The sequence below is a fragment of the Tympanuchus pallidicinctus genome, unplaced genomic scaffold (genome assembly GCF_026119805.1).
Source record: "Tympanuchus pallidicinctus isolate F22 unplaced genomic scaffold, pur_lepc_1.0 scaffold3, whole genome shotgun sequence".
NCBI lineage: Eukaryota > Metazoa > Chordata > Aves > Galliformes > Phasianidae > Tympanuchus > Tympanuchus pallidicinctus.
The window spans coordinates 84775478-84797790 of record NW_026294747.1 but is presented as its reverse complement, the minus strand read 5'-3'; the positions used below and the strand labels follow the sequence as shown (position 1 = coordinate 84797790).

At 35.1% G+C, this 22313-nt stretch overlaps 1 protein-coding gene across 1 annotated transcript in view; it reads left to right on the top strand.

Annotated features, from left to right (window-relative positions):
- THSD7A (thrombospondin type 1 domain containing 7A) overlaps window positions 1–22313 on the top strand; it is a 257309-nt gene that overhangs the window by 221593 nt on the left and 13403 nt on the right. The window contains exons 16-25 of the mRNA XM_052695414.1: window positions 5663–5841; window positions 9464–9469; window positions 9859–9992; window positions 10278–10431; window positions 11095–11236; window positions 11674–11789; window positions 18670–18787; window positions 19294–19439; window positions 19989–20163; window positions 21397–21570. Coding sequence (XP_052551374.1) covers window positions 5663–5841; window positions 9464–9469; window positions 9859–9992; window positions 10278–10431; window positions 11095–11236; window positions 11674–11789; window positions 18670–18787; window positions 19294–19439; window positions 19989–20163; window positions 21397–21570 — 1344 coding nt within the window. The remainder of the gene's footprint in view (window positions 1–5662; window positions 5842–9463; window positions 9470–9858; window positions 9993–10277; window positions 10432–11094; window positions 11237–11673; window positions 11790–18669; window positions 18788–19293; window positions 19440–19988; window positions 20164–21396; window positions 21571–22313) is intronic.

Sequence of the window (22313 nt, the reverse complement as noted above, 5' to 3'; positions counted from 1 at the left end):
TTTGTGAAAAGAATCAAAGCAGTCTCTTTCTGCTCCCTTTAAAGCATATCTTGGATTTTTTGTATTGAAGAAATCAGAAGCAGGCCACTGCCATGCTTATGAGCTGTAATGTTTATTCAACAATATTTTGTTTTCCTTCATCATAGATTATAAATTATGACCCACATAAGCTGAGAAGAGTTTGCATTTGTGTGTGTGTAGCAAAGCCAGGCATAGTAGCATGGGAAACAGATGCAGCATTTTTATATAGGTCGTATTCCCCTTCTTAATTCATGTCAGTTTACTGCTAAGACCTTAGGCACAGTCAACCAGTCCAGGATAGTTTGTCTGCTGCCTTGCCTTATTAATGTGAGGTTATTTCCCCCTTTAGCATTAATTAAATGAGATGCATTGATTTGTGCTGATTCTACAAAGCCCTCCATGGCTACAAGGCTTATGCAGGGGATTAGAGAGGAATATCTGCGTATCAGTGAATACTTTTACAACAGCTGCTGGGAATATCCATGTGAATCAAGAAATTTTGTATTTAATTGCTTATGTGTGTGATAGTAAAATCTTGTAGTTTATAACAGTGTCTGTGTTTTCTAAGACAATAGTTAGAACTTGGTATATCCACTTGTATTAGGACTTTTAAAAATCTTTTTGTACACTTCCAATATTCTAACCTGAAGTAATACAAATTTGCCAACAAAAAAAATAAGAGTGTTAAAATTTAATTGAGACTTTCTGTTGAGTGTTTATTCTAAAATTCATGTATTTCCCATAAGAGCTTATAATTCAATATGGCAGTATGCTTAGGTTCTCAAACTGTTATTAGGGTACCTTGTAATTTCATAGCATATATATCTCCCAATATTTTTTTTCACATACAGGATGCTGTATTTGTCCTGTTATGTATTCTCTTGGAATACTTGTACTACCTGTTGCCCCGCACTGCAGTTACTAGCATGGATCTCTGCATTATAGTTCCAGCGTATTTGGTCTGTCAACAGTACAGCAATTATGAGGAGTCACCCATCAACCCAAAGACCCATGTTTAGTTCACCAGAGACAGAAATGCTAGTTAGGCATTAATAATCGCCCTCAGATTTTAAGGTTTTGAAAGAGCAATTCTGGAAAAAAAAAATAAAAAAAAATTAATCGTATGAAGTGCAGTATGTTTTTCCATGGACAGGCAGAAGTATGAATGCTCTCATTTGTAACTTTCATCCTGTAAAACGTAATCCTGCAAAATCCTGTTACAACAATTTTGTGGGTTTCAATTGTTTTGCTTTATTTTTTAGGTGTTGGGGAGGAGACATTATTATTGTTTTTGTTTGTTGGTTGGTTGGTTGTTTTTTTGTCCTGGAAGATAGAATCCTAGAACTTTGTATTTCATGGCAAAAAAAAAAAAAAAAACAAAACAAAAAAACCAAAACACAAACCAACCAACCAATTGGACAAAAGAACACCAAAACACTGAACAAAAAAGACCCAAAAAACTATGCTGAAGAACATAGATCATTATTTTGACATTGCAGTTTTTTTCTTGGAAACATAGCACAACATTTTATTTGTGAAAGCAAGAACATAATTCTGTCAGTCCTGAGGACAAAAGAGTAAATGTAAAGACTTTCCATTATGTTATGTCTGCATTCTTCAACATAAGTAGTTGGTCTGTACTTATACATTGCGAATTACAGTTTGTGTGGGGAAAATTGGAATCTGACCTAACTAACTTGTTCTGTCTTTAGACAAAGTGTGCAGTCCATTAAAGTTCCTCATTGGAAATTATCCAGCACATCTGTTAATTACTTGTTCGAGGAGTGCAGGTTTTGTTACCAGTTAGCAGTGAGGCAGTAAGCAATTCCATTTTAATAACAAATTCAGTTCATATTCTTTGCAGTTTAAGGCATTTGTTAAATTGTGTATCAAATCTTTAATGATAGAATATCCATATTGTCATTCATAGTAGACAACTGACCATTTTGTAGCCTTGCGAAGTTCAGCTGATAGGAGCTGAAACAGTTGAGAAACTACTGACTGGGAAAAAAGAGTAGACCTGAAGAGGTGACTGTTACTTTCTAGGACCATTCTGTACCTTACAGACAGAAGGCTGATACTGTACCACAGTATCCCAAGATTTCATCTTTTCAGTCTTCATATGTTACAAAGAATATGAAGAGCTAAAGGAAGTGTGCAGTGAAAGACTTCAGTCAGCAAGACAATAAGCAGCATGTCTCAGGACATGAACTGCAGATGTCCAATGCATATATCTTTAGTCTTTGCTGAGTTGGTCAGCTATTTCACTGTCTCTCATCTTCTTACTTTCTTCTGTTTTTCTTCACAGCCACTTCCCTGCTTTCATTGCTTTTCTTCCCTCTGCATCTGTCCTGTTTTCGCTTGTTCTTTAAACCTCAAGGCTGTAGCATGCAATTTGCTGTAATTGTATTACACAACCTGAATGTGAGATATAATTGTGTGATATTCCATCGTATAGACATCCTTCTGCCCTTGAGCTTTAGCGAACTGTTTCTTTAATACGCTTTTACAGTGTTTAATAGAAGTTGCACCCTCTCAAGGATGATTAAATCAGTAGGAACAAGACTGAAAACTGAAAAAAGGCCCCACTTATGTCCTTTTCACATCAGGAACTACGTACTGCATCACTAGTCTCATTTGCATGTCTTTTTTCTTTCTTTTTTTTTTTTTCTTATGTTTCTGTATTTTTAGTGTAATTCTGTTATATCACAGTATATTCTCTTCTCAATAAAATGTTTACAGAATGGTCAAAGTTTACAAATACAGGTACCAGAAATATATTATAGTCAGCCCTACTCTAAAGGAAAACAAGCAAACCAACCAACAAAAAAAAAAGAGTATACATTTTTCAAACTTCCTGAACATCAGTTTTCTTTGATTTGTAGGTGATTGCTATGAATTTCTGGAGGTTATTATCCTTATTCATCCTAAAATTTTAAGATATGTTGACATTAGATGTACAGAAGACATCTGTGATGATGACTTGCTTTGGAGAAACATTTTCTAAAAATTGGCATTAGAAGAGTGGTAAATGGAGCACAGTCTGTCATTTGCAGCATGTAACTTTTAATATTCAGCCATCTTTCTTGGCTAAAGAAATATCTGCTAGCAATTTGAAGTCTGCTTCTGCCTAGGTTCCAAGGGAGACCAGGAGCATAGCTAAATACTAAATAGATTTTTAAGCTGAAACAGTGAAGTGTCTGAGAGGAATAAAAGATACCAAAGAATGAGTACACCAGAAACTTTTTAATGTCAGATATAACAAGGGTCTTTTCATTTTCATTCTACACATTAATCTTCTAGAGAATAAAAATGATATGCCAAATCAGTGTGTTTTTATTATTATTGTTATTATTATTATTATTATTATTATTATTTCTTCCTTTAGTTCACTGTTTTTATTTGTGGGGAACATTCTTAATTCTGTTTTGCTCTGATACCTGAATAGACTCTTGAGAGAATTTCATTCTGTTTGTGCATTGCCAAGGTATTGCTTTGGGCAGAATGTCTATATCTTTTCTCCTTTTTTTTTGTTTTCTCTTCCTATGTGTATTTGTCTTCACAATTTTCTTTACTATTTTCTCAGCTATTTATTTTTCTCTTCCATCTACTTGACTTTATTTACTCTTTCCACCATTCTCCCTTAGTCTGTCCCTTCTGTCAGATGCAGAAATTTAATGAATGCTAAATGGTATAATTGTGTTATTGTAGGTCTCTCCAGTACAGAAATTCAAGATTTTTGAAAATTAATGCAGCATATCAGAATCTCAAGCAAGTTTAGAAAGAGTACTTAGATCTTCATTAGACAGTAAATATCACTATTCTTTTTTTCTTTTATTTACTTATTTTAACTTCTTTTCTGCTGTGAATTTTAATTCAGTAATTTCTTAATGGTATGCATACATTATTTTGTATAGCACCTAAGAAAGCTTGTTGAATGCTAATTTCTGATAAAGGTACAGAGCTGGACATTTATGAAGTGGAAGTTCGGTGTAAAATATATCTTTGCAGTCAGGTACCTCTGATTTCCAAGACTAACCCAGAGATGTGAGTTAAGGTGAAATGTAATCAATTTGCATCTACTGCTGCAGGGCAAAGTGTGTCACCACCTCCGATTTGCAGAGATATGATCTTCAAAAATACATTTTGTCTAACACCGTATACCTTTCATACAGTATCACTGAACAAATGGCCAGGGATACTTAATGAACATGTAGTGCAAGCTAATAGCATTCTAGTCATATTAAGGAAGATACATTTAATAAACAATAGTTCTGCAATGCTCACTTTCAGGACAGGATATATATATTTAAACTATTCAAATATCTAGAAGTTCCAAGTAGAGGAGAACTAGCTAGACTAAAACCATCATCTGAATTTGATTATAAAATATTCTGAATTTTACACAGAAACAGATGGAAATAGATATATAGAAATGAGATCTCTTAAGAGTTTTGATTTTTTTTATATATTACAAGTGATTGTTATGTATTGGCTGCTTCAGAAGAGAAATGATAGCTTTATTTAGAAGTACAAGTTAAAAACAAAGCTGCTAAGATCAGCTCAGATGAAAATGGCAGTGACTGTATTTAATATAATTTTTTAAAATTGTGTTATGTGAGAAATATATATAACTATGCCATTCATTTGAGAATTGTCTTATCCATGTAAGTATTAATTTTCCAGCTGCTTATTAAATATTTGAATTCACTTTTATATGTACTAAGGGTTTTTTTTATAATTACCGTCAACTTTTGCCAACAGTAAATGTGTTTAAGATATGATACAAAAAAGGGAAGATGGTAGGTCATTAAAGTTTAGGATGTTGTAGTATATATACTGCAAAAGCCAACTTTTTTGCTGAGGTTTTGTATCTTCTGCTGTAAATATTGGCATAAATGACACACTTCTTAGAGCTGTGGCATATGTTGCTTTTAAAGAAAGTCATTTTCTCTTACTCAGTGAATTGAGGCTTCATGTTACTCCCAACAGACCATGTTCTTCCCCTTTCCAGCCTCTCATGGCTGATGACTTATCCAAACCAAACATCTGCTTTTCCATTCAGTGCAATTATTCAGTGTGTTACTGGGGGCAGATGGTTGTTAATCGGCACATCATTAATGTGGCAGACCACTCTTTTTCTAGCTTTAGAAAGGTCACAAGGTGTTAAGTTCCCCCTGTTCTGTGCTGACAAGAGATGAATTTTTTCATTCAGTTGGATATATATATATATATATATATTTAATAGCTGCAGCTTACTTTTTACAGTTATAGAAGAGGCTTTTAATTAAACCTTCTTTTGTTCAAAAATGAATTGCTTCATGGTATAAGAATGATAAAACAAGGGATGGGTTAGTCAATTACACTATTGCTGTCAGAAATTTTGAATGCTGAAATCTGATGAATGTGAATCATAATCAGATAGTAGTGAGGATGCTCAGCTGTTACTCTATCACAGTCTCCAGTTATATGTGTCAATTTTCTGCAGAATTTAATTTAGCCCTAATTATGAAGAAATCTCTCGATTCACAGTCTTGTCAAGTCAAACTTTGGACGATCTAAATGAACCAGATGAGGGCTTCAGGGAGAAGTGGCAGAATGACACACTGAAGAGATTTCACTTTCTTTTCCATTCACACAGGTTATATTGAGGAAGCCTGTATTATTCCATGTCCTTCAGACTGCAAGCTCAGTGAGTGGTCCAACTGGTCTCGCTGCAGTAAATCCTGTGGAAGTGGGGTAAAAGTTCGGTCAAAATGGCTACGTGAAAAGCCCTACAATGGTGGAAGACCCTGTCCTAAGCTAGACCATGTCAATCAGGTAATTTTATTTATATTTACATTATTGATGTAGTTTTTCCATATCTTGGAAAACCCTTTTAGCTGTATTGCTGGGTTTGTTATTTTTTTTTTAATGTAAAAAGGCTACACAAATATGGGGCAGATGCATGTAGATTGAGATTGCCTAAATTTCCTCAGCTAGCACACAATCTGCCTTCATTGTTCAATCATCTGCAAGAGTTTAGTACATAATCTGAACTGTAGAGACAATAGAATATTCTTTAATGTACATGCTGAAGACCGTGTTTCTTAATAACGGGTGAAGTATTTCTCATTACAGATGCTAGAGCTATTAAGCTACTAAGATTCTTTGCATCCTAGACCATCCTAGATCTGAAAATAATAAAAATACTTCGAACACCCAGAATATTGTCTTTTATGGCATTTTAGTCAATTAAATCCTTACCTTCCAAGTATACCTGCAATGGCACATCAGTTCAGGAGTGTGCTTCTGAAGTCAATCTCCATGTTGTCCTAATAACCACAATTGATTTTCGTAGAGAAAAATCTGACTGCCCAAACAAAATCCTGTTCAAGTGATACTAAGCCAAGAGACACGATCTTAGAGTATACTGGTAGTGCTTTGATGAGGAATGAACATTTAGTCTGTGGGAATAAGTTTAGCACTAATTCAAATCAAACCCCCGAAGTTCACAGAATCACAAAATGACCTGGGTTGGAAGGAACCTCAAGGATCATGAATCTCCAACACCCCTGCCACAAGGCCACCAACCTCCCCATCCAATCTGGCCTTGATTTTGGCCCCATCTAGGGATGGGGCATTACAGATACAGAACATGGTGAGCTTGTCTGATGGTTCACCTAATGCTAGTATGAAGTAAAGCTGTAGTATAGCACAGTAGATTGGTAAACAGCTGTTCATGTTCTCCTGTTTACTTGAAGAGTTTTAGAAAGGAAAAAAAAAAACCAAAACCCTTTCAATTAACTTACAATTTTCAAAGTCGATTTATATTAATACTGTTGTTGAATTTAATTTACTTTGCAAAGGCATGTTGAATGACCACATGATCTTCTCTATAAATGTGATGTCAATCTACATTTGAATAAAATGCATGTACTTAATATTATCCTATTGACATTTTGCTACCACAAAGTGAAATGGCTTGTTGTTCTAATTTTCTGCTTTAGGGAATGTAATTAATTTTAATTTATAAAATATGTATTAAACTTAAACTAATAAACTAAGTTTGTGATCTGATCTAGCAAAAGATAGACTAGAACATGTGTTGCTGAATTTGGGCTGGCCCATAAGAATCATTAGGAGGAATATTATTACGATAAGGAAAAAATATGTTTCAATAGCAAAAAATACGTAGTCTATACAGAAATATTTTTATTTCTTTAATACTCGTACAGAACATGACAGACTCGTTTTTTCCCTGCATCTAAGTGATTTTGCTAAAGGTCTGTTGGACTTTTATGTGCAACACTATTGCCCTCTACCGGTGTTTTGATTTGTTGCAATGTGAGGTTTTCCAAATAATCATAGATGATTCATAATGTGATTACTGTTAAAAAAAAAAAAAAAAAAAAAAAAAAACCTCAATGAGAGAATTACACATATAGTATAGTAATGTCAAAAAATTTAGAGGATATATCTTTCAGTTTAAAATACATTCATTTTCTGGACATCTCAGAAATATTCAGGGGGTGTGCCTACATTCTATTTACCAAGGAACAAGTTAGTTAGTTAATCTATATCTATTCCAACATTCATTTTTCTGGAAAACTACTGAAGCTTCAGAATATTTATTTCATATAATTGGTACTATATGTACATATAAATATATAAAATATGCTTAGGTGCATACATACATAACATAGTGGTTAGATAGGGTCTTTGGTGGCCTTAGATACAGGGGCTATGATGTACAGAGGGGTTATATTGTAGGTAGAAAGCTAAGACATATTATTTCTGAGAAAAGCTTGCAATATGAGGTCTAGCTCATGGATGGGAAGATGGTAGGGAGCATGCAGGCAATCTGTTAGCATGAACATAAAAGGCTCTTTTAAAGGAGGAGAAAATAATCCATCTTCCAAGACCATCATGAATAGAATAAAAAGCAGTAGGCTTAGAATGCTGCAAGCAGATTTTGGTTAAGCCTTGGGAAATTTTTCTAGTGGTAAGACTAGTGAAATATGGAAATAAAATGCTTAAGATGTTAAGTTTTAAGAGCTGGTTACTCAACATCTATCAGGGCTAACATAAGCATGACTCTTTTGGTGGAGAATGAGCACAGTAAATGGAAGATATCTCATTTAGCCCATTTTCTCCTATGTATTCCTGGGTCATACATGCTGAAGTGGCCCCTAAACCATGCTCCAGCTGAGTGCAGCTTACTTTGAATTCTGTGAGGTTAAAAATCATAGTAATATGACATAGCAATATACAGTCAGGATTATTATAAAATTGCATCAGTGGTGTTCAGAGGATTTCAAGTGAAGAGACTAATCTGAGATTGCTAGAGGAAATAAAAGGATAAGGGCATCCCTCTTCTCCTTGCCTCCAGGTATTATTTTCTCAGTCATCCAGCAGATGGATACGCACTCCTTACAATAACCAGTTACTGTGGCCTGCAGTCATAGTTACAGAAGTGCAGGTAGGGTCAGGAGAACATCACTAAGCACATACATGAATATACAAGTTTTGTGTATTTTTTCTTACATCAACCAGAGCAAGATATATACAGATATTTTAATGAATTAAGGCTTCACTATTTTCGTTCTGGAAATCTTTATGAGAAGAGCAAATTTGAGATCACCTGATGAGACTGAATGTCTACAACTCTATGGGATGCAGAAGATTGCCATCCCAGGGTCCTGAAGGAGCTGGCTGATGTAGTTGCCAAGTTGCTATCCATCATGTGTGAAAAGTTGCAGCTGTCAGGTGAAGACCCAGGTGAATGGAAAAAGGGAAACATCACTCCCATTTTTAAGAAAGGGGGAAATGAGGACCCAAGGTACTAGAGGCATGTGAGCCTCATATCTGTGCCTGAGAAAATCATGAAATAGATCTTTCTGAGAGCTATCTTAAGGGACATATGAGATAAGGAGGTGATCCATGACAGCCAGCACAGCTTCACAAAAGGCAAATCTTGCCTGACCAATCTGGTGGCTTTTGACAATTGTCTGTAGGTTTGACAATGGTGTCTGTAGGTTCCTAAACTAACATTTCTGTTCTTCTATCAAAATAGTGTTCCTGACATGAACGTTGTCTTATTTAAAACAAAGTCTTAGATTCTCCAGAAATTCTTGTTGTGCTGACCTAATACCCAGAATGACATGTGAAGTTAGCTGATATAAGCTAATTTTAAAGAAAGGGACTTTAAGTGATCTGTAACATAATTATTAGTAGTTATGTTTTATAAAGTTCTATCTTATTCCAAAGAATACATCTTCAAAAATGCCTCAAAAAATAAGGAAGATCCAAGAGGAAAAGAATGATGTGTTTTGCTTTTCAGAAGTCATAGAGTATTGTTCGTAAGGAAAACAAAATGAATGCTTCTTAAGTACCTATGTTTAACTCTAATCATTCTTTTTATCTTTTTTTTCTTTTGGGTTCATGAAAATACTTTCTTCAGGCTCAGGTAAGAGATTCTAAAGCAGTGAAATAACCTTAACATGGGCTCCCTGATAGTGCTTCAGTGCATACATTGTCTATTTGTTTTTCTCTACAATATAGGAAAACATATGGAAAATTTACATATAAATTATTATACAAGATGCTATTCAAAGTCTGTTTTCAAATCTGTAAAAAATACTAATGCTGGTATTCTTGTAGATATATATCAAGTATTTTATCCATATTATTATTACAGCCTTTACAGCAGCAAGTTCTATAGATGTCAAATTAATTACTTTCGTTATTTTTATCAGAAATTTCATTAACTTTTTTTTTTGTTATATCTCGGCATGATCCCTTTGCATGTTTATCTTGACTGTGTGCAATGAAACTGACAGTCAGTGTGGTTTCCAGGTATATGAGGTAGTTCCATGCCACAGTGACTGCAGCCAATACATATGGGTTACCGAGCCCTGGAGCGTCTGCAAGGTGACCAATGTGGACTTAAAAGAGAACTGTGGAGAAGGTGTTCAAACAAGGAAAGTCAGGTAAAATAATATTATTCCTCTTTCAATCTAAAGTACCTCTTGGCACATCATCATCAAGGAACATTTACATTCTGTGCATTTTTTTATATGGCTGTCATCATGTATAAATAAAGATTCTTTTCATCTCTTTGACTTACTTGAGTTTTCATAGATCAGTATTCTGTTACTTCAATTACTTTATTTTTTGTGTGCTGACAAAATGGTAAAATGCTTTAAAAAGCATGGATTATAGTCATTGCACAAAATCCATGGCAAAAGCAGTTTATGTGCAGTTCTTTTTTCCAGATGCATGCTAAACACTGTGGATGGTCCTTCTGACACTGTAGAGGACTACCTGTGTGATCCTGAGGAGATGCCACTTGGTGCTAGAAAATGCACACTGCCATGTCCAGAAGACTGTGTTATGTCTGAATGGGGATCATGGTCTCGCTGTTCTTTGGTAAGCAGTGTATTCATATATGAATTATTGTGTTAAGATGCTGAACTGAGCACTAAGTACATATGTAAATATATGTATTTACTATCATAATTTATGCTTAGATGCAAATAGAGCTGTGCAGGTATTTTTCATTCAGTGAAACTGTTCCCAAAAGTTCATCTTTATAAATAAAAATATCACAAATGGACATTCTTCAGTATGGGTAGGTTCTGTATGGTGAAATCATTTCTTCAGTGGTTTTTGCCTAGCTTTGATCCTCTCTGTTGCAGGAGAGGGTAGCCAGTATACTGAAAATGTCACTGTTCTGGAAAGAGCAAAATTTGTAGTTAAACACAGAACGATAATTTTGGATCTTTTCTTGCCTACCTGACAGGAATCTCCGAAGGAAATGCCAAAAACTTCATAGTTCAGATATGAACTAGTTGGGAAAATACCACGGTGTTATCCAATTGAAGGATATTTCAGCTTGCTTGGTACCAAATTTAAACAGCAGATTAAATTCGTTCTGAAGTAAAAAGGAAATAATTTCTCATAGGCAACAACACGAGCCTGTTATTTTAAATTTACATTCTGTCAAGAGGTTGTTTGAAAGGATGTTATAATATTGCATGGAAAGGTATCAGGTTGCCATAATATCAAGATGTTTCTAATTTCTCTTTCAAGCCATGCAATGGAAGCAGTGTCCGTGAAAGGTCATCAGAATCTCTGAGACAACCAATGGAAGGAAAGTCTTGCCCTGCTGCCACTGAGACAGAAGTCTGCACTTTGAACAAAAACTGCTACCACTATGACTACAACGTGACAGGTATTTGAGATCTTATCATCTAGTGACATCATCAGACTATGGCTTAGTTCCATTCATCTCCCAGGACAGTTTTTTCAGCTTTTCATTCTTATCCAGAGCTATGAGTCTCATACTGAGGACTGTTGCAGTCTGTTTGATTCATACAAAATATTATTGAAGATTTTGCAGCTGGGATGTAGGTTGCATGCTTTTACACCAGGAAATTTATTTAAATTATCATTTTGTTAATTCCTCAGAAGCTGTGCAGATCGAACTGAATATGAACAGTGCCTGCTTCCAAAAACAAGTAGCAGCTGGCTTCCCTCCATGAGCATTGCACGTGTAAAAGTTGCTATGGGGATTATTTTATGTCAACAAAATTAGAATTAAGTGGGAGACGGGATCATTATGAGTTTTATCTAAAATGTCTGCTACCCTAATGAATTCCTTATTTCCAGACTGGAGCACATGTCAGCTCAGTGAGAAGGCTGTCTGTGGTAACGGAATCAAAACACGGATGCTCGATTGTGTTCGCAGTGATGGAAAATCAGTTGACCTGAAATACTGTGAGGAGGTGAGTTGAGTACCTGTAAGACTCTTTCTACTAATGCTAATTAATGCTGAGCCATCTACCATCTACAGCATATAACACATCATTGCCAGCTGTTTCACAACACTACTCACGGATTGTTAAGTACCTCTGAAATGAACTATGTCATCAATAGTGATTTTTATACAATTCCCTTTTAAGTGCCTCCATGAAGGTATGCTAATTATTATGTCCTGAAGGAAATGACTTAGAAACAATAATTAATAAAGTAGAATAAAGGCAATAGATCTTAATCAGTACACTAATCATCATTCTAATTTGATATAATGTCTGCATGGAGCTTTGGACAGCTGCCATTATCAATCATTTACTCAATGTGTTGGAAAATATTTCTCACGTGCCATTCTGCAGCTGGGTTGATTGTTAACTTCATGTACTCAGCTGTGCAACACAAAAGGTACCCAGATTAGTGTGAAAAAATGAGCAGTATGGAGGAAATATTAATGAAATAGGAGCATGTATAGAGGTTTACTCAACAGATAAGAACCCTAAAATTTTGAAAGAGCCATATTGCAAATGTTCAAATTAAATTCAAATTTGACAGGACTATTTTTTTCTGGCATTTGTCCATCATTCTAAGTGTTTTCAGTCACATAGAGGTAGTAATTTGAAGTAAAATGAGAAAACAATAGAGAGAAGTTTTCAGTTGAGACTGGTACCTATTTTTTTGCCAAGTTCCTCCTTTACATGTAGATTTTGGGATTATAATCTAATCTAATATTTGGTTAATTTATGCCTCAGGAAAAACATCACAGTTTTGTTACCCACCAGCAGGTTTATATGAAATTAATACAGGAATGCATTATTTTAATGTTTCAGGGCATTGAAAGAAAAATATTGCTCCTGTGGGTTTTTTTGTAAGAGGCAGAAGTATAGATTAATTCAAACCACAACATGATATAAAATATCCATCCCATTAGAAAAAAGTATGTACTTCATTAGATATTTAGGATAAATATATTTCTTATACCATGAAGCCCTTAAATTGTTTCTATTATTAGCCAAAGAATTTAAACAACCTTTAAAATAAGTGGTTATTTTTTACACTGGAATCTCATTACAGAAAACCTCTGGAGCTCTCCTGCTCCAGAAGAAATGAGAGCTTATTACTCAGGAACTATCTAGAGCAACAGAGATAACATACAGGGGTCTCAAAAACTACTTGCCCTAAATGATTGGTGAATTGGCATCAAGGAGTTCTTGCTTTACAACAGCTACTGTGACACAGTTTTATTTACCTTTTTGATCTGCTGTACCATGTAGAGGTACATCCTTGTGTAAAAGATCTGATCCACTCCTCAGTCACACTGTTAAGTCTGTGTGTTCAATTCTGGATGTGTAAGCAGTGGTACAGCAAGGTCAAAGACTGATCCAATAAGTGTGAGGAGTAAAACCAGTTAACCTGATAAGCAAGAAGGCCAGGCTGTTTCAGTTTTACTGGATCCTTCAGTCTAAGGATGTGAAAGTGAACTCTTGTGACCTTCTGGGTCAGAAGAGGAGAATGTTGAAGAAATTATCAAAACATGTATAAAGGTACTATACAATTTTCACTAATCTAATCATAAATGGTCCTTTAGTTTTTGTTTTGTTTTGTGGTTGTTTGCTTTTTTTTTCCTTTTTTCCTTTTTTCTTTTTCTTTTTTTTTTTCTTTTTGTGGGGGAGAGAGGAATTTGTATTTTTGCATTATAAAAGCAGTACAGAAATATTGTGTCAAGTTCAAAATAAGCCATGTGTGGTTAGAGAGGTTGATGGTAGAACACTAAGTAATTCTGTAATGATTTAGCTAATGGAATTTCCCCTGGGCTATCATAAAATTTTATATTGACTGTATGAATAAAGCAAAAGTTCTATCTAATTTATGTGCAGATCAATTTACAGAATTATGATTCTTATTATATGCAAGGAAGGGAGATCAGACTAGCTGAACCTATTCTGATCCCTTAAAAAATGAAGGTCTTATTTCCTTGATAATACATGATTCATAAAACTAATAAAAGCCTTGTATTAAAAAATCCCTTCATGTTGTCTTTTAACTATCACCCTTTTCATTTATGAGCATCAGTGTCATCAAAGACTGAATTTTCTTCCAAGTTTCCATTTTTTTGGCTATTGCTTTCATAACACATTTCATGTGATCCTGTGTTTCTTTTAGTCAATCTGATAAGAAGCTGGCCAATCATCCTTATTACTGTCAGGATAAACTAATTGGTAGAGCTTATTTCCAAGTCCTAGTTATGTTATCATAGTTCCCTTCAGACTCTCACAGTAATACTAGATTACTTGGTCTCTAACTCTAAAAAATTAGCATGTCACAAGTACTCAAATTGTCTTTTCATATTTGAAAATCAAATCACCTAAAGCAAGTTGGCTCTGGTCATTCTCAGATTTAGGGACTTAGTTTTATTCATTTACCTGCAATTAAACATCAGAAAAGACTAGAAACCAGCAATTTTGTCTGAATCAGATAGCAAATGCAAAATGTTTTGATTTTTTTTTTTTGGCAAATAGTCTGTCTAACAGATTACATGATTAACCTCCTACAGAGGTTAATCTGTCACATGAAACATAAACAAATTTTTTATTATCACAGGATTTATGGTACATGTTGGTTTGACAATCTGCCTCCCCTCTCATATAAAGCCAAAAATAAAGGACTCCGTGCTACTATTAGGTGTAACTTAAGTACTTGCCGTTCACTCATCAGAAACCACAACTCATCCATAGCTTGTCCAGCAACCTTTTCAGATCACATTTCCAATTTTTTCCAGTCACATTTTCTAAGATCTGCATTATGAACTCTGATTCATCAAAGTAAGGAGAGGGATGAAAAAAGAATGTGGGATTAATATCAAATTAGAGCAAACAAATTGTTCCTCACATCCACTTCAGCAGCATGTCAGTGCCTAACACATGTGGCTGGCAGATCCCTAGGAGTAGTCTGGCCTTCAACTTTCTCCTCTTCACCTTTAATGTCTTGGACTTTTGCTTCTCTAGCTGCCAAGGTCCAGCTGAGAAGGTCAGTCCTAAAATAGAACATTCACGTTCATTCAATTGCCAGAAATCAATTATGTAGATTTTGAGCCTTTGGTCAGAAGATTTGACCCAAAAAGCAGACTTCAAAGACTATTTTATGATTTCGTAAGTATCGAAGTTCCAGATGACCCAAAGTTTCAGATGTTGACGTGTGCAATAGCTGGATAATCAAGGTTACACTGTGTAACAGCAAAAAGTTGTGAGCTCATTCTTTGATGTATAATGCAGAACAGAGGTCTAAAATCTCGTTTGTTTCAATATATAGTACTACAAATGCAAATTTAAGACTTGGTGAGTCTTCCAGGGTAAGACATTTTCAGTACTTGTGGTAGTTTATATATGAAATGCATGCTAATGTTGTGCCTAATTATTGCTTTATGCTTGCATTTAAGTAGAAAATTGTGAGTTTATTTCCTTTTTAAAGCCTTAACTGCTAGTTTCATGCCATTAACCTTTGCAGTTGTTAAAATTAATAGGTTTTGAAAAGCCTAGTTGGCTTTTTTAAAAGAAAAACAACACGTGGCAGGATTTGTCTACTTAAAGATATCAGAAGCCTTCTGGAATTCTAAAAGGTGTCAATGAAGATCAGGGTTCATTGATGAAGGTCAGTGAATAGGACCATCTTTTATGCTGGGAAACTGCAGATCTCTTCATATTAGCAGAATTGATTTTCCTTTGCATTTTATATCATACCTTTTATAACTCATTTTGGAGCTATGCAGGTTGCAGGGGTTTTCATTGTCATGATAATATTTATGCCACCAGTTGTATTCCATCTTGTGTTACGTATTCTCATGAGTATCAGCCAGAATATCTCTTCCTTCTTGACTGGGGAATATCTGGAGCACAGGACTTCATAAGAACATAGAAATGGCTTTACAAAATCAGACCCATGCAGACCACTGTCTCTAAGCACAGACTGGCACTTCCCTGTGGGGACTGCATCACTTTTTAGTGTTTCACTGAATTCAGCCCCTAGAACTTAGTACAGAACCTGTATTCGGGAGAGCATGTGAGTCTGTTCCCACACCGCCTTTCCTCATTCTCTTACACTGTCTGCAGTTTTTGTATCAAAGGTACTGGTGAAATCTTCTTGTACAGAAAGGTGTTTTTTGTTTTTTCAGAAAAACATATATTGATGTACTTTTTTTTAGAACAAATCGTTGTCACTGTCTGTGTCAATGTCATGTCATTGTTATTGTGTGCAGTAGTATGGATGGTTTTATTGTGTGTAATAAGATTACAAACTACGTTAAAAACAACAGCAAAAGCCTATAAAGAAATGAGAGGAGTAAGCAGATGTCAAGGAAAGAATCAGGCAGAGAAACATACACGAGTTTCCATCTATTCTCTCATCCTCCACCTGTTTTTAGCTCTTGGACTGTGCTTGCCAGATGTAGTTTCTGAGTGTTTAAACCTCCAGATTCTGCCATTAATTTGTTCAGTTTCTATTGAGCTCTTAGAAACTTGCTTCATCTGCAGTCTTCTACACTGTCAAATCTATGCTCAATCTCTTTCTTTTTTTAGTTTTGAACTCAGCTCCTAGCATCAGTTGCTAAGTAATACTAATTTCAGAATAATATTTTCTATGACAGGGGCCAGCCTTGAAATGAATTAAGCTGTTAATGCCTGATAGTTAAGTTATTATTAATATATTATTATATATTTTATACAATATAATAATATACATATATATATAATATAATATTATATATATTAAGATAAATATTAAGATACACTCCTATTTCAAAATACTTTAATGACACATCATAAATAGGTAAGGGACTGTTTTGTCCCTTACCTATCATACAATTGAAGACTAGAGGGCCTCCAACTGCATACTGTGCTTAGAATTTAAGACAGGCCAGAGAGGAAAGATTTATCAACTGTAATCAGAATTAGAGAACATTTGGACAGCATCTCATTCTCTATGCCGACGTTCTCTGCCAAGTGTTTGCAGAGACTCAACATACGTGCTATTTCAGGAGAAAGAAAGAGTTGAAGAAGAAAAACAATCATTCAAATGTTAAAAAAAGCCAGATATCCATTCTTGGAAGGGAAGGACTGCAGAAAATCAATTATATATTAACAAAAATTGGGAGGGATGAACTGCTTAAATAGCTTGTTCACTGCTAGTTCTGAGAAGGAATCAAATAGAAAAATGTGACAATATGGAGAAATGGCTCTCGGTGGAGTCTGTAGTAATGGCACACCCAGTGTTAGCTCAGAAGCAGAAGGTAGAAACAATCAGATTGCTAGGTTTTAGTTGAGAATAGTGTTCTTTTAGTTAGGATAAACTTCTTAGCCAAATCTCTCAAATCATAAAGACCCAACAGATGAACTCAATTAGAGTTTCTTGTAGGTCTCTTTCAACTTTGAGTATTCTATGATTTTATTATTCTAAATATTAATGATTTTACCATCACAGTATAAAGTAAAAATACAAGCTGAAGCCCTCATTTTACAAGTTATTGTTTAGAAAATATTTATTTAAAATAAGATTTGAGAATATATTTAAAAGTCAGTATATGCCATTAGGACTGTGTTGCCATGCTTTGTTGCATGCTCAAGTGACCAAAAGGGTACATGACATCCTGGCCTGCATTCAAGGGAGGTGATCCTGCCTCTCTACTCTGCACTGGTGAGACCTCACCTGGAGTACTGCATCCAGATGTGGAGTCCGCAGTACCGGAGAGACACAGACCTCTTAGAGTGAGTTCAGAAGAGAGCCACAGAAATGATCCAAGGAATGAAACACTTCCTCTGTAAGGACAAGCTGAGAGAGTTGTGGCTCTGGGGAGATTTGATAGCGATCTTTCAGTATCTACAGGGTGGCTGTAAGAAAGAAGATAAGAAAATCTTTAGCAGGGTCTGTTGTGATAGGACAAGGGGAAATGGTTTCAAACTAAAAGAGGGGAGATTTAGATTGGATATAAGGAGAAAGATTTTTATGATGAGATTAGTGAAGCACTGGAACAGGCTACCCAGAGAGGTGGTGGAAGCACCATCCTTGGAGACATTCAGGGTTTAATCTAGCTGTAGCTGTCTCTGTTCATTGCAGGGGTGTTGGACTATAAGACTTTTAAAGATCCCTTCCAAGTCAAATGATTCTATGATGATCAGAAGTAGTGTGGCCAATAGGAATCTTATTGTCTCCATATACACAGCACTGCTGAGACCACTCCTTGAATATCATGTTTAGTTTTGGTCCCTTCACTACAAGGAGCATGCTGACTTGGTTGAGTGCGTGCAGAGAAGAGCAGTGAAGTTGCTGAAAGTAACAGAAAACAGGACGTATGAGGAGTAACTGAGGGATCTTCAGTTTTTAGTCTGGAGAAGGATGAAGAGAGACCTCATTGCTCTTTACAATTACCTGAAAGAATGTTACAGGAAGAAAGCATCAGCCCTTTTTCTCAGATGATGAGGAATATTGTGTTAGGAAGCTGTCTTAAAGGCGTTTAGGTTAGGTACTGATGAGTATGATCAGGCACTGGAACAGGCTGCCCAGAGAAGTGCTGGAATCCTCATCCTTGCAGGTGTTAAAGAGGCAGGGATGTAGTTTAGTGATGGGACTCATTCCATCAGTTTTGTGGCTGGACTTGAAGAACTTAAAGATAGTTTCTAACCTAGGTAATTCTATGATTCTGTGAAATGAGATTTAAAATAGCTTAATTGTTTTACTTATTATTTAGGAATTATTTCATGTTTACTTAAAGCTTACTTGTTTCAAATTCACTCTGTCCAAATGCATGCTGAGCACTGCTGGCACAGACTGAACATTACATGCTAATTATTGGATATTTTCTTCTAGCTTGGTTTGGAAAAGACGTGGCAAATGAATATATCCTGTGTGGTGGAATGTCCCATGAATTGTCAGCTTTCTGACTGGTCGTCTTGGTCTGACTGCTCTCAAGCATGTGGCCTTACAGGTCTGCATATAACCTTGGAATATTTTAAAGACTGAGTTTTCTTTCCCTTCCCCTCCCTGTTTCCTTTCATCTTCCCCTCGCCCTTTCATTTTCCTTTTCCTTTCCCTACACATAATTCTGTATTAACTCAGGAAAAACAGCAGCAAACTCCAGATGAATAGTCAGTATCTCCACAGAACTGCCATAAGCATTTTATCATCTTCAGAGAGAGTACTCTTCCCCAAGCTTCTGAACTGGGTATTTACTAATTTTTTTTTGCTATTACAGGAGTAATCTGAAATCCTGATCAGACATCCTCCTTCATGAGTGTCTGACTCAGAAAATATAAAATAAGAAAATCCATATAACAGGCAAGAGCCAAAAGATTTGCTTTACTGTCCAATTTGTCAAATATGAAAAAATTACATTATTCAAACACTATGCTTTTCACCAACATAGAACCATCTTCAAGATTAAATCAGCCTAGCTACTTTGCTATTACCTATATTGCTGTTTCTCATTTGCAGGAAAAATGATCAGAAGAAGGACCATAAATCAACCGTTTCAGGGCGATGGGAGGCCTTGTCCTTCTCAAATGGAGCAATTCAAACCCTGTCCAGTAAAGCCTTGTTATCGATGGCAGTATGGTCAGTGGTCTGCATGCAAAGTAGAGGTAAGACCCACAGTGGACACTGAAATTATGGAGCTAGGCATGTTTGAAATATGCCCGAATATCTGTTTCAAAGCATTGTAATCAGTTTACTTCCACATTTTTTATACAAAAATGTGAAGATTTATTTTTAGTTCATATTTGTCAACAAGTATAACAAAGTCCTACAGACATTCAAAGTAGAAAGGTAAAGTTTGGTATTTCAATGACATCTTTGCTAATAACTGAAATCCTTAAATTGTAAAAGAGTATATGTGGTAACAGATGAGCATCCTTGTTGAAAAAAAACTCTTATCCTAGAAAAGATCTTCTCTTAAGATACTGCCATGATTGCAATTTAAAAGCACAAGCTAGATCCATACATTAAGAAACAACAGTGACTGCATATTTTTTTGTTTGTTTCAAATGTAAAAAAAACAATGTATTTTTATTTTCCCTACTCAAATGAATATGTATTTTGGCAAAAAAATAATAGGAGATGCAATGATATGTAGCTCAAATTCAGTCTTTTGATACTTTCCAACGTACAGCATCCATATCCTCCTTCCCCAGGTTGCTCAGTGTGGAGAGGGCACACGAGCGCGGAATATTTCCTGTGTGGTTTTTGATGGATCCACTGAAGATGTAGGCAAAATAGTAGATGAGGAATTCTGTGGAGAAATAGAGCCTATTATAGATGGTAATAAAAAGATGGTCCTTGAGGAAACATGCACTGTTCCTTGTCCAGGTAAGAAAGCCATTCAAATAAACATTACATTTCAAGATCGTTTGGTTTACTCCTTCAGCTTACAGTTATCAGTATCTAGGATTAGCCACAGGCAATAAAATGTTTTTCACATACTTTACTGATAGGGCAAATGGCCGAGAAACTCTGGTGGTGGATTCACTACTGCTTACTATTAGATTTTAAATTTTGCTGAGCATGAACCTGTTCTTCAGCAGTCTCACATTTAGCCAGTAAGATTAACTGCCCTATGGGGATGTGTTAATGATAAGTTCCAGCTAAAGTTTCCAAAAATCACTGCTTGCTTTCCTATTGCGTATACATCAGTTCTTCAATTATTCATTTCTTCACATGCTCTCCTAATGTTGGCAAATAAAATACCTTCATTAATCAGGCATCTGGTCAACACGGTGCTGATTACATCTTTCATCAGTACAGTAGAAGGTAGCTTTAATTTTTAATAGCTCTTTCACTGACATAATGAGAAGTAAGAGGTTTATTAATGAGTCTGTGTATAGTCCATTTGATACTGCATCTTTTACAAAATGGTCTGTTTATGTTATTTTGAAGATCTTCCTTAAATTTTCTTTAGCCAGTCTCACTAATTTATCTAACTAGTAGAATTCTATTTTTTTTCTTTTTACTCCATAAAATTACGTTTTGCAAATCTCTGTTATACTACCCTGGAATAACTGGAATAGACATTTTAATCACTTTCTCATTTCTTATTCTTATAAAGAATGTATCAGTAGTAGTTTTTACTGCCTGTTTAAAGTGCTTCTGCATGAGGATATGTGACAATCTTTTTAAAACTCCACAATGCTTTCTCTTTGTAGTGTCAAAGAGAAGTAATGAATAATATGTATAAAATTAGCTTAAGATACACAGTGTACAATTCCCTAATATTCGTTAAATCCAAGCATTGTGTGGAGTGTCATCAGAAATTGAAAATGAGTCTGACCTTATGGGAATGCTACAGAAACCTATTCTGCTTTCCAACAATTAGACTATCTAACTAATAATAATAATAAACTATTATTATCTAATAATATATATCTAAAATATCTAACTAATAATAATAATAAACTAATAATAACTAATAACTAATATAGTTATTATTTTCAGCCTCACAGATGCTTAGAATAGCTCAGAATTTCTAAGTTTTTCTAAGTCCTACTCACTGTCATGAGCTCGTCACATACATCGATGATCTTTTATCTTCTAATAAAAATTCAGGGGACTGTTATTTGAAAGAGTGGTCAGAATGGAGCCTTTGTCAGCTAACCTGTGTTAATGGTGAGGATCTTGGCTTTGGAGGCATACAAGTCCGATCTCGGGCAGTAATCATTCAGGATTTAGAGAATCAACATCTTTGTCCAGAACAAGCTTTGGAAACAAGAGCATGCAGTGGTAAGTACCAAAATACACATCACTCTTCCTGTAATAAAAAAAATACAGAACTACAGTATGTTTCTTTTCTTTCTGCTGAGGCTATCAAAATTAGGAAATTATGCATTTAGTGGACATAGAAATGCACTTAACTTTTTATTTTCCATATATCAACTATGTACCAGAAAAACTTGGAAAATTTAACTATTGTATGTTTCCACTTCAAACACATTTTTAAAATCCCTTTTTAATAATGAAATACCTTTTCAAGATTTGGGGAAAAAAAAATAGTTGCCTTATCTACTTGATAATTTCTTAATTAAAAAAAAAAAGGATATTATGATGCATAACCAAATTTAGAATCCTGTCTGCTCTTATCACATGACAATGACTAAAAAGTTTGTCCTACTGCTAGTACTAAGCAAAATACCTAAGAAAAGACGTTTCTTGTCCATTTGGACACCAGACAGATGAATTTAAAAAAAAAAATTATTGGGCAACTAAGGTATAGAAAGACTTCATATTTTATCCCAGATTATATGATATGTGTACAGTGGAGTAGAGATGTGAAGTCAGATACAGCCAAGCCTACTTTTCCATACACTGGAATATTAACTAAAGCATAGCTTTAGCAAGAAAGAAAGCTGAGTCCTAAATGACTTTTCACAACAGATAGGCCTCATCCACTATGAGGTTGTTGAAAATGTCTGTTTTGCTCGATAACTATATTGGTCTTACTCCACATGCAGTGTGTATGAACATTA